At 44.9% G+C, this 14691-nt stretch overlaps 1 protein-coding gene across 1 annotated transcript in view; it reads left to right on the forward strand.

The window, feature by feature from the left end:
- The window catches only part of ephb3a (eph receptor B3a), a 39395-nt gene that overhangs the window by 6892 nt on the left and 17812 nt on the right, over positions 1–14691 (forward strand). Inside the window, exons 3-6 of the mRNA XM_080906612.1 lie at positions 2496–3168; positions 5237–5392; positions 8596–8931; positions 9678–9802. Coding sequence (XP_080762738.1) covers positions 2496–3168; positions 5237–5392; positions 8596–8931; positions 9678–9802 — 1290 coding nt within the window. The remainder of the gene's footprint in view (positions 1–2495; positions 3169–5236; positions 5393–8595; positions 8932–9677; positions 9803–14691) is intronic.

Here is a 14691-nt window from a genome sequence, read left to right on the forward strand (position 1 = left end):
AGCCTGACAGACCTCCCCCACACTCGGCCAGTGTAATTTGTCTTCGCTACATGAGCGCAAAGTCAGTCAATGGAAATGGTGGGTTTCCATGGAAACGATCTCCGGCAGCCCCGGCTCCCTTCTTCCCCCCCCAACCAAACAAGGGCCGGCTCTGAAATGTCCCAGCATCCATGAAGTCATATGTCACGACTGGCGAGGCAGCCCCTCTCCTCACGCCTGACAAGCCCATACGTTCAAGGAGGCCCGGCAATTATCATATTTGTCAGGTAGTGCATCAGCGGGGTTGCCGGTGATTTACGACGCCTAATGCTGACTCTTGGGCTCATCGTTTGGGGATAAATTGCACGCGGGGAGCTCAGAGACGTGAGATGAGTTATGCATTATTTTCCTCCGGTTGAAATAATCAATTTCTGGAACGCTCATTTGTTATGGAAACGAAGCATTCAGTCCGACGTGGAATTAGAGGGTGGGGCGGCGGTGGTGGGGAATCAAAACAATTGACTTCTCACAAGGTTATTTCCTAATGGACTAAATTTATTGACCCACCGATACATTTATCATAGCTGCTAATGTTAGTTACCATATAGAGACGCAACTGTTAACAACACATAAAGCCATAGATGGTGCCCGTGTCACACCGGGCCCCTAAATCACTATTTCTACAGCAAGACATCAGACTCGCAGGGACACAAACCGAAGCAGATGCAAATGTGTGCTCCTGTATTGTGTGTGTAGGCATAAGAGGATATATATAAGAGTCCATGTAACCTGAAATGCTCCAGAGTGCTGCCATAGTGCAATCACACTGAAAGCATTGCATTTAGATGGCCGTTTTAATAAATAACTCACTGTTTGCATTATACATATATGGAGGAGAGGAGGTGGTGGTGGTGGGGGGGGGTTACAGAAACCGAGTCTTCCTTCGGGGCTGTTTCGATTGCAGCGCAACAGACATCGATGCGAGCGCTGCCTTCTATAGGTGTGTCTGCACCTTGTTTAATAGCTACTGAAGTTGAGCTTTGACGGAGCCCCGCAAGTGACTGATTTGCTGATGATGATCTGAGCTGCGACACACGATCGGTATCAGAACTCGTCAAACAGCCATAATGTGTGAAATTTGTTTTAATGGGAAAATGTTTTCTATTGAAAGTCCATAATAATTAGAATTTTCTGAATGATTCATAAGATAAGATAAGATAAGATAACCTTTATTAGTCCCACACGTGGGAAATTTGTTTTGTCACAGCAGGAAGTGGACAGTGCAAAAGTTATGACGCAAAAATTAGAATACAATAAGAATAAATACAGTACACAGCTGTACAGAATAGAATAAAATAATATACTATATACAGTAGAATAAAATAGAATAAAAATATACAATAAGATAAAAATAGAATACGAATGCTATATACAACTGAGTAAAAATACAACGATGCCAGAAAAGATTATTGCACTTAGTGTTATTGCACATGTGTGGATGTGTGTGTTTGTTCAGTTAAAGTCTTTGTTGTGGAGTCTGACAGCAGTGGGGAGGAAAGACCTGCGAAATCTCTCCGTCCCACACCGTGGGTGCCGCAGTCTCCCACTGAAGGAGCTGCTCAGTGCTGTCACAGTCTGCTGCATAGGGTGGGAGACGTTGTCCATCAGGGATGACAGCTTAGCCGCCATTCTCCTGTCACTCACCACCTCCACTGGGTCCAGAGGGCATCCTAGAACAGAGCTGGCCCTTCGGATCACCCTGTTCAGTCTCTTCCTGTCCCCAGCAGAGATGCTGCCGCCCCAGCAGACCACACCATAAAAGATAGCAGAAGCCACCACAGAGTCATAGAAGGTCTTCAGGAGTGGGCCCTCCACTCCAAACGACCTGAGTCTCCGCAGCAGGTACAGCCTGCTCTGCCCTTTCCTGTAGAGGGCGTCTGAGTTATGAGTCCAGTCCAGTCTGTTGTTCAGATGAACACCAAGGTACCTGTAGCTGTCCACAGCCTCAATGTCCATACCCTGGATGTTCAGTGGTTGCAGTGGAGAATGCTTGTGCCTGCGGAAGTCTACCACCAGCTCCTTGGTTTTACTGGCGTTGATCTGCAATTAGAAGCTTTTTAGCTGCAAATTATTCTGCACAGGCCACGTGTACGCGCACACGCACGTCGTGGGAATGTGTGTTGGTGTGCACGTGTTGTATATTCGTGCAACCATGTTTATGCCAGACATCACTTAGCTGTTTTCAACATTCTCTATGGGTGAACAGTTTGCATTAGGATGCACTGCATTTAACACTATTTAATATTAATTATCAGCGTATTAAAAATTGAGCTTCTGCCGCAGCTCGGTCGGTGCTGAGCGAGAAATGGAACTGTTTTTGTGTTGAGAGAAAGCATTAGATAATCACGGGGATTTTTTTCTCCTCATTTAATTCTTAAAGCCGTTCTGCTCCTTTCTGCACAGTATTTACAGTCATTACCTCCCCTCATCGCAGTGTCTCCGTGTTGTCTCCACAGTGGGAGGAGGTCAGCGGATACGATGACTCCATGAGCCCAATCAGAACCTACCAGGTGTGCAATGTCAAACAGCCCAGCCAGAACAACTGGCTGAGGACGGACTATATACCCCGCAAGGGCGTGCTTCGCGTCTACGTGGAGCTCAAGTTCTCCGTCCGCGATTGTGCAAGCATCCCCAACATCCCAGGCTCCTGCAAAGAGACCTTTAATCTGTTTTACTATGAGTCAGATGGGGACATGGCCACGGACACCAGCCCTCTGTGGAGGGAGAACCCCTACGTGAAGGTGGATACTATTGCCCCAGATGAGAGTTTCTCTCTGCTGGAAGCGGGAAGGATCAACACCAAAGTGCGCAGCTTTGGCCCCCTCTCCAAGGCAGGCTTCTACCTGGCCTTCCAGGACCTGGGAGCCTGCATGTCTCTAATCTCAGTCAGGGTTTTCTTCAAGAAGTGCTCCACCACCATTGCCAACTTTGCCGTCTTCCCCGAGACCGCTACGGGAGCAGAAGCCACCTCCTTGGTGATTGCCCCGGGGGCCTGCGTGAACAACGCCATGGAGCTGTCCGTGCCGCTGAAGCTGTACTGCAACGGGGACGGCGAGTGGATGGTTCCCGTGGGCTCGTGCACCTGCAACGCCGGCTTTGAACCTTCCGCAGACAGCACTCAGTGCCAGGGTACGTGTATTTAACAGACATTTCGACTTTTATTTAACCAAAGCTCCTTTATATGCTCGGCGCAAGTCACCTCAGTCTGTGCCCTCTTCCCTGCATTTATTGTGTGGCTCCTGAAAGAGGGGGTGGGTGAAGGAGGGTGGAGGAGAGTATGAATTAATGAGCTGTTGTAGAGAGGAGCCGCATACAAATATTGTGCGGGCAGGACAGGAGGGAGAGAAAGATAGCGGGAAGGCACAGAAACAGAAAGGCAAGGAAAATGCGCATAATAGAGGCGGAGAGATATTAACAGAGAAAAGGGAGATAGCACGATGTACAGTAAAAAGGGTTGAATGTGCCCAAAAAAAGAAAACGGGACCGAAAATGAAAAGGGAGGGAAGGTGCAGAGAAGTCAAAGACAGACAAGCAAGGCTTCCTCTCACCTGGGTGTGAGAAATGTTGTCTAACATTGGCTGAGAGCTCATTCGTTGCCATTTGGCTGCTCAAGGTTAAAAGCTTGCCGCCAGCGCCTGATAAAAAGCTCTCCAGGGCCTCAGCCAGCGGTTGTGATGAGGAAGTGTAATTTCCTCCGCGGCCTCCTGTTAGTTAATCTACAGGCGGCCACACTCATTAACACCATTCAGACCAACGTGAGCCAACACTGCCACGCTAACATTAATCACTCAGACATTTCATTTCTTACCTCAGTCTTGCCTCTCGCTCACAGCCAAACACGGGATGAGATGGAGAGGAGGGGGAGGCGAAGAAGAGAAAAGAAGAGGGGGATGAGGCACAATAAGAGCGGGGAGAGGGAAACATTAAGTGTATCAAAAACTGGAAAATCATGGTGCCCTCCAAAGAGGTTAATGGATTGGAGAAAAGAGCGCCGGGTGATTCAGCACCCTCTCGAAAAGGAGTGGGGGAAAACAAACAAATAAGAGAAGATGACAATGCAGCCCTTAACACGAAAAAGAATAAATCAGATCACAGACTGTAGAGCCTTAAGGTCTCTTCGGATTGTGAAAGTGTAAAAAAAACACACATTTTCGTCTCGTCTTTGGCTTTTTATTGCACAGCGCCGTTGCGGTGTCATTAGCTGCGCTGATTTTTCCTAAAAGTGTCATTGTTGGGGAATTAGGGTGGAACTTGAGTTCAAAACGAGAGACCACTTAACCCAACTAGTTAATCACAGACTCTCCCTCCTGTCGGAGCCCTCATGCTGACACGACAGATGTTTGCCAGAGACCGCCACTTTTACAGCACCGGTTAGGAATGTGGCAAACAGTAAAACAAGGGGGGCTGATATATCCGGACCTTTTGCTGCTAATCCCCTTTATCTGAATCCTTCTTTAGTCTCGGCTTATGCTGGTTTTATCCTTAAGACTTGATATCACGCAACCTTCAGCGTGACGCTCTGGAATTCAAACGAATCGCTTTGGACACATCGTGTGAGATAACCGTACTTTTCGTATGCTTTCCTAATAACTCCGCTCGGCTAATTCGCGTCTGCTCTGATCATTCGGATTGATTTATTGGCTTATTACGGAGCCGTTCCACATGCGCGTGGAGGCCTTGTTTGTATTCCGCGGCGCGGATTCGGAGAACCGAGGACTGAGCAGACACTGATTGATGGGTTTAGGGTGTATCCCTTTTCTCAGAAGCATTCTCCATCCCTGTTTGTCTGACAACAGCAATCTCCTGTCAGCAGTCGGTCTTCATCTTTATCCTCCTTTTTCCTTCTCTTCAACATGAAACTTTGCTGTCATCCCGACTCTCTTTTTAGGGAGATTAATGTCACCTAGCCGAGAGAGTGAAAATGAAAGAGCAGATGCAAATGTATAGATAAGCCCTCGTGCTTAAGTGTTCGTCATTTCTCACGTACGTATCAGCGCTTCCTCCATAAATATTGAGCTTTGCTGCTACTTCACAGGTACTTTGTTCTCTGACAGATGTGACAGCCCCTGGTCTTGTAGATAAGTGACAGCCCAGCATGTTTTTTTTGTTCCTTTATTTACTTATTTAGATAGATCTATATATATTTTTTTGCTTTTGTTCTTATTGTCCTTTTCATTTTTCTCGCCCACTCATCCAGCGTGCATCCCCGGGACCTTCAAATCCAAATTCGGAGAGGGATTTTGCGCTCCCTGCCCAGCCAACAGTCGCACCAGTGCACGAGGAGCCAGTATCTGTCCGTGCCAGAATGGCTTCTACCGCGCTGACAGTGACCCCCCTGACTCCGCCTGCACCAGTAAGTCACTCTCCGCTGCACAGACTGGAAAAATAGTCTGAATTTGGAATATCTTTGGTGCTCGTTGTGACTTGTTTGTAGGGGCTTCATTTTAATCTGTTCATACCAAAAAGAGAAGTAGTGATTGTGCCCAATACACTAGTGCTCCCTGTGGGGTGTAAATCTTTCACTCTGATGAAAGTGTCACTTCATCGGAACAATGTATGTAAATAGGCTTAAAGCCAGCTTGGGGGAAGATGCTAGGATGTTGCCGTTTTCGCTGCTGTGTGCTTCTGCACACTCTGTCACTTTTTAGATTGATGCTGCTTGAAATGATTACATTTTTGGGTTCTGTTTTAGCAGAACGGCACACGAAACTGCACAGCTTGTCTGCACACTTCAGTGTCGATTTGTCATGATTGTAGGAGTGGACTATGTTAACATGTTTTTTTCTCAAATCACGTGATTGTGTTTGGTTTTAGTTGGTGGTTATCACCACAGCAGAAAGAGAAATGGTGAAGCCAGTTAAAGGTTTTGCCAGTTTCCTGCAGCCAAACCTGATCAAGCTGCAGGTTGTTTGCAGACAACTCGGGGTCTCCCATGATAACCACTTCCGGTTGCAGCACTGGTTTCACTTAGCAGCAGCCAGCAACCTCCAGCAAACACTTTGGCAACCTGTCGGGTTGCATTTTTCCTTAACCGAACCGCCTCTATCACCCAGTGCTAGGGCTTGTTCTGCCTTCACGACAAATCCCAGTGCTGGGTTTCAAACATGATTACATCAAGAGACCCAGTTACAGCGCAACACCCTGCTTTGTGACAAGATTTTTAAAAATCTGAGAAACATATTCTTTGTTTTTTAAATCTTCCACTGGCATGGAAAGAGGACTTTAATTGCTGCTGAACTGCAGTGTGTTCAGATTTCTCGTGACGCAGGAGTTGTCCACTGTGCTGTGCACGATACAACCACCAGTCAGGAGAAGAAAAACGTATATTTAATGACCGATAGTGAAGTGGTTTCTGGATGCTGCTGGCAGTCGATGAGTAAAATTGCAAGTTGCAAACATTGATGCTGCACCAAAAACCTCCTTATGCTTGCTGAAGTCAGTCGCCAGCAGCTCGCTCCTAGTTTACATGGAAGGCATTGAAAAGTTCAGTGTTAACCAGAAACAGAAGAACGTTCATCATCATCATCAAAGTAAAAGTTGTGCTCAGCGTTGCAGCTGAGGCCTTTTAAAAGGTGCAACTTTTACTTTGAAGGTAAACAGCTTCTGTTTCACGTTGCATTTGTCACCGTTTTAAATGCTGCTTTGGAAATAGGAGACAAGTTGGCGTCCTCTATGCAAACTAAAGGTGACTGCAGCAGTCTGCTAGTGACCAAAGCATTCGCCTAGAGGTTTTCGCCAGCTGCTTGAGGAAGACATTTTTCCTAGTGATCAATGGTTCAGGGGGTCATTGAACAGTCTCTAATCCCGTGTGACTGAGACGTTATCAGTTTCACAGCGCCTTCCAGCAACCATTCGCCAAGATGGTTGCTGGTTTAATAGGAATGTTAGACTGGGTTTTTCACATGTCTTAAATGGCAGATGATTTATCGCATGGTTAGCAGTCATGTGACCACAAAGTCTTTATAGTTGGAGTGGGAACATAAGGGCGGAGCCATTGGGGGAAACACAAATGGAACAAGAGCTGGGTTACTTTTGGGGCTCTTCTTTATGCACCAGGCAAGAAATATGTATTCAAGTTAGTGGGGATGATCTTTATTCAGTTCTCCCTCAATAAAATTGAAATAGTAACAGGACCAACTCACTTTCTGAGTGGAAAGTAGCAGCAGGTGGGCCTACCTTGGTAGGGATGTAGTAGAATAGTAAAGCAACATAATGTTACGTGCTGAAATTATGAAAAAAGAATGTGTCAACAACGTACAGGTCGATAAAAAGCTCCACTTGGTAACGCGTCAGTAAAATCGTCAGGGCTCTCAAATGTCAAACATTTTCTCTTTCTAGGCTCTGAAGCCGAATACACAATGCTCAAAACTCAGTTTGACATTAAAATGGCAAACACGCGTCTGTCAGCGTTTCAAATTTAACGGTAGTTTGGTGGTAAGTAATCGGGTCTGGTGCTGACCGCGGTGTCGGTGCCTGTTCTGCATGGAAGGGCCTCGGAGAGGAGCCGCAGCCCCAGTCGTGCTAATGGAGAGCGACATGTGCTGCCTTGACCGTGTAAAGTCAGGCCCCAGGGGCCTTTCGCTACGTTAAGTGACACACACGGCTCGCAACTGTCTCCCCCAGATCCTCGTCACAGGAACACTGTGGACTCTGACACCGACCAGTGTGTGCAGACAGGCGGGCAGGGACACAAACACCGCCTTCGACTAAACATGCAAACACACACAAACACACAGGCCTGACAGTTCTGTCCCTGCGGTCTGTCAGGGCTTGTGCCAGGCAGCCTGCGCTTTGTGTTGGAAGCTGTGTGCGTTGCACAAGAGAGGCTCAGCCAGTCAATGGCCGGCAGCTTGGACTCAGCGTGTGTTTTAGATGGGTCTCCAATTAAAAGAGCCTCCACTCTGAACTGTGCCTGCCTAATTAGAAAGGACAGGGTGAGTGAAACCCAGCTCAGGGCGAGCTGGCTGAGCTGAAGTCCGTGAACAGGCGGTTTCAGAGCTGATAGCTTGAGAGAGCCCCCCCCCCCCCCCCCCTTCGCTCTCTTTCTGCTGTGAGACAGGTTAGACTTTCTTCTGCTGGAAGCTTAGAGGCAGAGAGCTTCTCTTCTCTCCCTGTAACAGGATGAAAAGCACGTCTGTTGAACCAATCTGTGTTGCCTCCCTCCTAGTTTATCATACTTTATCCAGGTTTTAAAGGCTCTTGACTCAAAAACGTAGCACTGCTTATTGAATTGCGGTGGCCTTGGGTCATACTGGCACGAGAACATGAATTTCTATCAAGAGTAGATTAGCTAAGTTCCATAAGCACCGAGAGTGTGGTTATACATAGGAATGGACTACAGGGCTGCTGGTTTTCTGTTTGTGTTCTCTTAACATGTTGTCTGTTTCAGTACACTTAGCAGCACATCTTCTTCCTGAGATATTAAAGGATTTTTACACCACTGGGGAGGATAATGCCAGCATTGCATAGGGAGCATGACTAAAGCCTCACTGTGTGTTTTTATTCTCTGCCTGCCCACCTGTTTTAACACCTACGTGCGCGTCTGTGTTTGTGCAGCGATCCCCTCGGCGCCTCGCAACGTCATATCCAGCGTGAACGAGACCTCTCTGTCCTTGGAGTGGGAGGAGCCCGAGGACACGGGTGGGCGGAGTGACCTCGTCTATAACGTCGTGTGCAAGAAATGCCTCCGAGACCGGAGCCCGTGCACGCGCTGCGATGACAACGTGGACATCGCTCCACGCCGGCTGGGGCTGAGGCAGAGGAAGGTGGTGGTGAGGAACCTGCAGGCTCACACCCGCTACAGCTTCGAGGTGCAAGCTGTCAACGGGGTTTCCGGGAAAAACACAACCCCACCCAGATACTCCATAGTCAACATCACCACCAACCAAGCCGGTTAGTAGAACATCTGTCAGTGACACTGGATGTTTCCACAAGTTCATTCATAGAGTAGCTCCAATCAATACCACTTAGCATCACGATGAAACAGGCTGGTTAGTGAATCCCACGTTCAGTCAATGTCTATGAGTGTCTTAATGAGCTTTTAGGATACAGAGCGGTGCTAACACCAAGAGTAAACATTGCTGAACAAGCTCATTGAAAGCGACAGATGGACAGACTGAGCAGGAGCTCAGCCTTTCTGAGGGGGTTACAGGAAAAGGCAGATAAAATGTAAAATGTACACTATATCGCCAGTGTCAGCATTCAGCCCACTGTCAACCAGGCGTCTTACGTTACATCACTGCCAATGTCACCTTTCAGCATCTCCACTTAATATTTGCAGTGTCATCATCAACCAAACTGCTGAGCGCTTTTCACACGCTGTAATTACTTTCCCAGTTAACCTGCGCTTAATCCACCTTACTGCAGTTTATGGGCCCAGGACAATGGCTGTCAGTTGAGTCTTCTTCAGGCCTCACAAATCAATAAACTGCAGAGCGGTGAAGGTGAATTGCGTCCCACTGTTCTTTAACCGTTCAGGTTGAAGAATTTTGAATAATAATTATCTTACTTGGATGGTTTGTGACTTCAGAAGAGGAAAAATCTTGGCAACTTACTGTGAGGACCCGCCAACTTGGATATGAACACACTTTCCAGTACCAGTGTAATAATATACTGTTCTCTCTGATGTCCACCCACAGCACCTTCAGCAGTGCCAACTGTCCATCTAATGCGCTCCACCTCAGACACGCTCAGCCTGTCGTGGCTGCCCCCGGAGAAACCCAATGGAGTCATCCTGGACTATGAGATTAAATACCACGAGAGGGTAAGCTCTGCCTTTATAGCTGCTGCCTTATGTAGGTCATAGTGGGTGTCTTATTTACTCTGACCAAGATTATATTTTGGACACTGGTGTAATGCTGCGATGGAGGTGGACGTTTATATTATAAGCGTTTATGCAAACTCAGCAACTGGTTGTGGAGATGCTGCATCGCTTGCATTGATCAAATTCCCTAGGGCCATTTTATAAACTCGGATGGCTAAACATCCGAGTATACTGCCACCCCTATATTAAAAGAATAAAGCTCTGCAATGGCTCTGCTAAGTCCAGCGTTTGGTACCAGGCCCATTATTTTTTAAAGCTTTACAGGCAAAAACACCACGGAGCGTTTCTAAGCCTGACAGGGAGAATTTCATGAATATTTCACAGCAGCATCATCTCTCTGTCGTTTAAACCTCCATCTCTGCAATTGTCATGCAAATGTTAGAATTACTCCATTCATGTACACAAAGTGATTTGCATGCATTTGATTAGCTTTGCTGGATGACTTCACATTCAATTGTGGGAAAAGTTGAGGCAGGTCCAATATTTTTCTGGACGGCTCTGAATGTAGAAATGATTGAGCTTCAGAACTTTAATATGCATAGGAATAAATCTTTAGTTAAAAAAAGGATCCAGTAGGTGCTAGGAGTGTTAGCCATAGTTAGCATATTACTTAGTGAGCCGCTGTGCATCAATAAACTAAATCTGTGATTTAAAAGTGTCATTTCTAAAGTGCAGCTTTTATTTTTTTTTCTGTGCTAATGCTGAACACTGCCTTCGCCCTTCAGTTAGAGTAAATACTAAACTGTATTGTAACAGAAGCTCAGTTAGAGCTGTGAACTTCATCTGTGGCGTTTGCTAGCAATAGCTAGTTTGCTAATAGTAGCACCATTAGCCACAGTAGCAGGTTTTTTTGGTTAAACTGGAAAATTTCAAACAATGAATTAAAGATGTGTGCTGCCTGTTATTTTTTGTTCAGCAAGATAATCTGTATAAATGAACACACCTTTTATTATTTTTTTAAGCAAAAATTGAATTAGTTAATGTTATAAACATACTACCACTAATCTCCTGTGTTAAAACATTTCGAGTTTCACTTGTTGGTAGATGTTTACTCTCAGATATGTCATGGGTGTAGCACCGTGATGTTACTTGTTTGTCTTGTGCTCCACTACAGGTTACAGAATACATGCCCCAGAATGTATTTTGTAACGTATTCCGTTACGTTCCTCAATGAAAGTAACGTATTCTGAATACTTTGGATTACTTTATATATTATCAAACTTTTTACAACTACATGAATGTACTATTGCTGTGTGATTTATTACTATTACTGAAGGTTACTTGCCATACCAATACCAACTAGATTTTTAAATCGTGATATAAAATGAGTAACAGTAGGGTGGACATTAGGTAAGGCTGCACTTTTTGCTGCGATCTTGTATTGAAAACTATTCCACGCGTATATAAAAAAGGTCCGCGGCTCCGAACCGTAGTAAAGGCACCTCTGGCTAATACTTCGGATTCCGTGTCGGGCTCGTAGCCGAGAAATAGCTTTACTTTGTTGTCCGGATATACTTTCTAGCAAGAGAGAGGCGTTGCAAGGCTGCTCCAACGGAATTTATTGTTTCGCAGAAAAACACGAACACAGTGTACATTCGAGTCTTAATAGCTTACTTACAACTGGGTTACACTGCCCATGAGGCTACATTCTTTAGGGCTATGCCTGTAACACTCTGCCTATTGCCTTCATGTTAAATAATTTTTTGAACAATAATTTTTAAAAATATTTTTTTTAACATCATTATGCGGGCTGCAAGTAGAGGTGACATGTGCTGCGAGATTGAGACCCAGGCATTAGAGCCTCTGCGTGTTTTGTTTGGGTTTTCACCGGCGTGAAATGACCAGAAATAGAGAGAGGGGACAAAAACAGAGAGAGGACAGCCTAACATATGAAACAAGAAAAGACCGCAGTTTAATCCATTTACTTCAACAAAGTAACTGTATTCTGAATACCACCTTTTTAAACGGTAACTGTAACGGAATACAGTTACTCATATTTTGTATTATACTTTATGCCGGTACATGTATTCCGTTGTTGGGGTAGTAGTGTATTACTCATGACTCATTACATTTCTTAAAAGTAATGCTTTGTGCTATCTAATTACTTGTTGGAGAAAGTAATTTGTTACACTACTTAAACCTGCTACATTAATCCATGTAATAACTTAAAATGCATTATCACATAATTACCACATAAAAACCCGAGGCTACACCTCCATACAGCAACACAAATCCCCATCCTAATGAAGAGACATTAACTTTCTATTAGTTTTTATGCATGAACAAGAAACTAACACCACAAAGCAAAGTTGAAACCTAACCCTAAGAGACTTTAAAGGGATCTCCACAATTGCTACTTTAGAATTATCTATAAGGAGATATCAAGGCTAGAGTGCTGGAAACCCGAATGCTCATCACCGCCTTTGTTACCTGTTGAAGTTCAGGGTCTGGCTGCTGGGCTGTGATCAGCACTTACTCAGCTTTAACATCATTATGGGTTCTTGGCTAGCTTTGTGTTAGCTTACTCTCTGTGCACACACTTCCAAGGAGTCGATGTTGTGTTAGCGTTTGTTGCTGTCTGGGTTACAGTTTGCATTTCACCATCACGATGTTGTCGCTTCATGCAATAAAAAATTTAATTAAAAAATTAATGCCCATACAGGGAGTGCAGAATTATTAGGCAAGTTGTATTTTTGAGGAATAATTTTATTATTGAACAACAACCATGTTCTCAATGAACCCAAAAAACTCATTAATATCAAAGCTGAATGTTTTTGGAAGTAGTTTTTAGTTTGTTTTTAATTTTAGCTATTTTAGGGGGATATCTGTGTGTGCAGGTGACTATTACTGTGCATAATTATTAGGCAACTTAACAAAAAACAAATATATACCCATTTCAATTATTTATTTTTACCAGTGACACCAATATAACATCTCCACATTCACAAATATACATTTCTGACATTCAAAAACAAAACAAAAACAAATCAGTGACCAATATAGCCACCTTTCTTTGCAAGGACACTCAAAAGCCTGCCATCCATGGATTCTGTCAGTGTTTTGATCTGTTCACCATCAACATTGCGTGCAGCAGCAACCACAGCCTCCCAGACACTGTTCAGAGAGGTGTACTGTTTTCCCTCCTTGTAAATCTCACATTTGATGATGGACCACAGGTTCTCAATGGGGTTCAGATCAGGTGAACAAGGAGGCCATGTCATTAGTTTTTCTTCTTTTATACCCTTTCTTGCCAGCCACGCTGTGGAGTACTTGGACGCGTGTGATGGAGCATTGTCCTGCATGAAAATCATGTTTTTCTTGAAGGATGCAGACTTCTTCCTGTAACACTGCTTGAAGAAGGTGTCTTCCAGAAACTGGCAGTAGGACTGGGAGTTGAGCTTGACTCCATCCTCAACCCGAAAAGGCCCCACAAGCTCATCTTTGATGATACCAGCCCAAACCAGTACTCCACCTCCACCTTGCTGGCGTCTGAGTCGGACTGGAGCTCTCTGCCCTTTACCAATCCAGCCACGGGCCCATCCATCTGGCCCATCAAGACTCACTCTCATGTCATCAGTCCATAAAACCTTAGAAAAACCAGTCTTGAGATATTTCTTGGCCCAGTCTTGACGTTTCAGCTTGTGTGTCTTGTTCAGTGGTGGTCGTCTTTCAGCCTTTCTTACCTTGGCCATGTCTCTGAGTATTGCACACCTTGTGCTTTTGGGCACTCCAGTGATGTTGCAGCTCTGAAATATGGCCAAACTGGTGGCAAGTGGCATCTTGGCAGCTGCACGCTTGACTTTTCTCAGTTCATGGGCAGTTATTTTGCGCCTTGGTTTTTCCACACGCTTCTTGCGACCCTGTTGACTATTTTGAATAAAACACTTGATTGGTCGATGATCACGCTTCAGAAGCTTTGCAATTTTGAGACTGCTGCATCCCTCTGCAAGATATCTCACTATTTTTGACTTTTCTGAGCCTGTCAAGTCCTTCTTTTGACCCATTTTGCCAAAGGAAAGGACGTTGCCTAATAATTATGCACACCTGATATAGGGTGTTGATGTCATTAGACCACACCCCTTCTCATTACAGAGATGCACATCACCTAATATGCTTAATTGGTAGTAGGCTTTCGAGCCTATACAGCTTGGAGTAAGACAACATGCATGAAGAGGATGATGTGGACAAAATACTAATTTGCCTAATAATTCTGCACTCCCTGTATGTTCAGTCCTCAAAAGCTGTAAACCGCTAGTTACCTCTTCTCTTAACAGTAACTGACGTAGATTTCTTACTGAAACATAGTCTTTCCGGGCAGCTTTGACCTGCCATGTAGTTAAATTTCTTGGGAGAAAAGATATGTGGAAGGTTAAGTGTTAAGAGGGACTTCCAGTCATGTTGTAAGATAGGATGAAGATTTCCCACAGAAGTCTAAATCAAGCTTAAAGTATTACTTTCCAATGCGTCACACCCAAACCCTGGATGTGATACAACAACCAAAAAAATATATGGAAAAATATGCCAGGGCCTTCCTGGACAGACAGGAGAATTGTGGGGGGATGACCAGTGCCCCCCCTGAAACCACCCTTGGTGGCGCCCCTGTCCTGAAGGTTGAAATCGATTGAAAAGAAGATACTTCACAAAAATTTTTCTAGCAATTGCTTTAATCATTAACAGCAGCAGTAAAACAAGAAAAGTCACGATGCAAATCACAAAACATTTTTCACTTTTTAGGTAAAAGCTTCATCAGTGCAGCCTGCAATTTGCATTTTTTGCTGTCTATATGTTGTGTTGCTCTTTTCACAGTCTCACTACAGCTCAGAGTGTAG

Source organism: Rhamphochromis sp. 'chilingali', assembly GCF_963969265.1.
Source record: "Rhamphochromis sp. 'chilingali' genome assembly, chromosome: 16".
Taxonomy (NCBI): Eukaryota; Metazoa; Chordata; class Actinopteri; order Cichliformes; family Cichlidae; genus Rhamphochromis; species Rhamphochromis sp. 'chilingali'.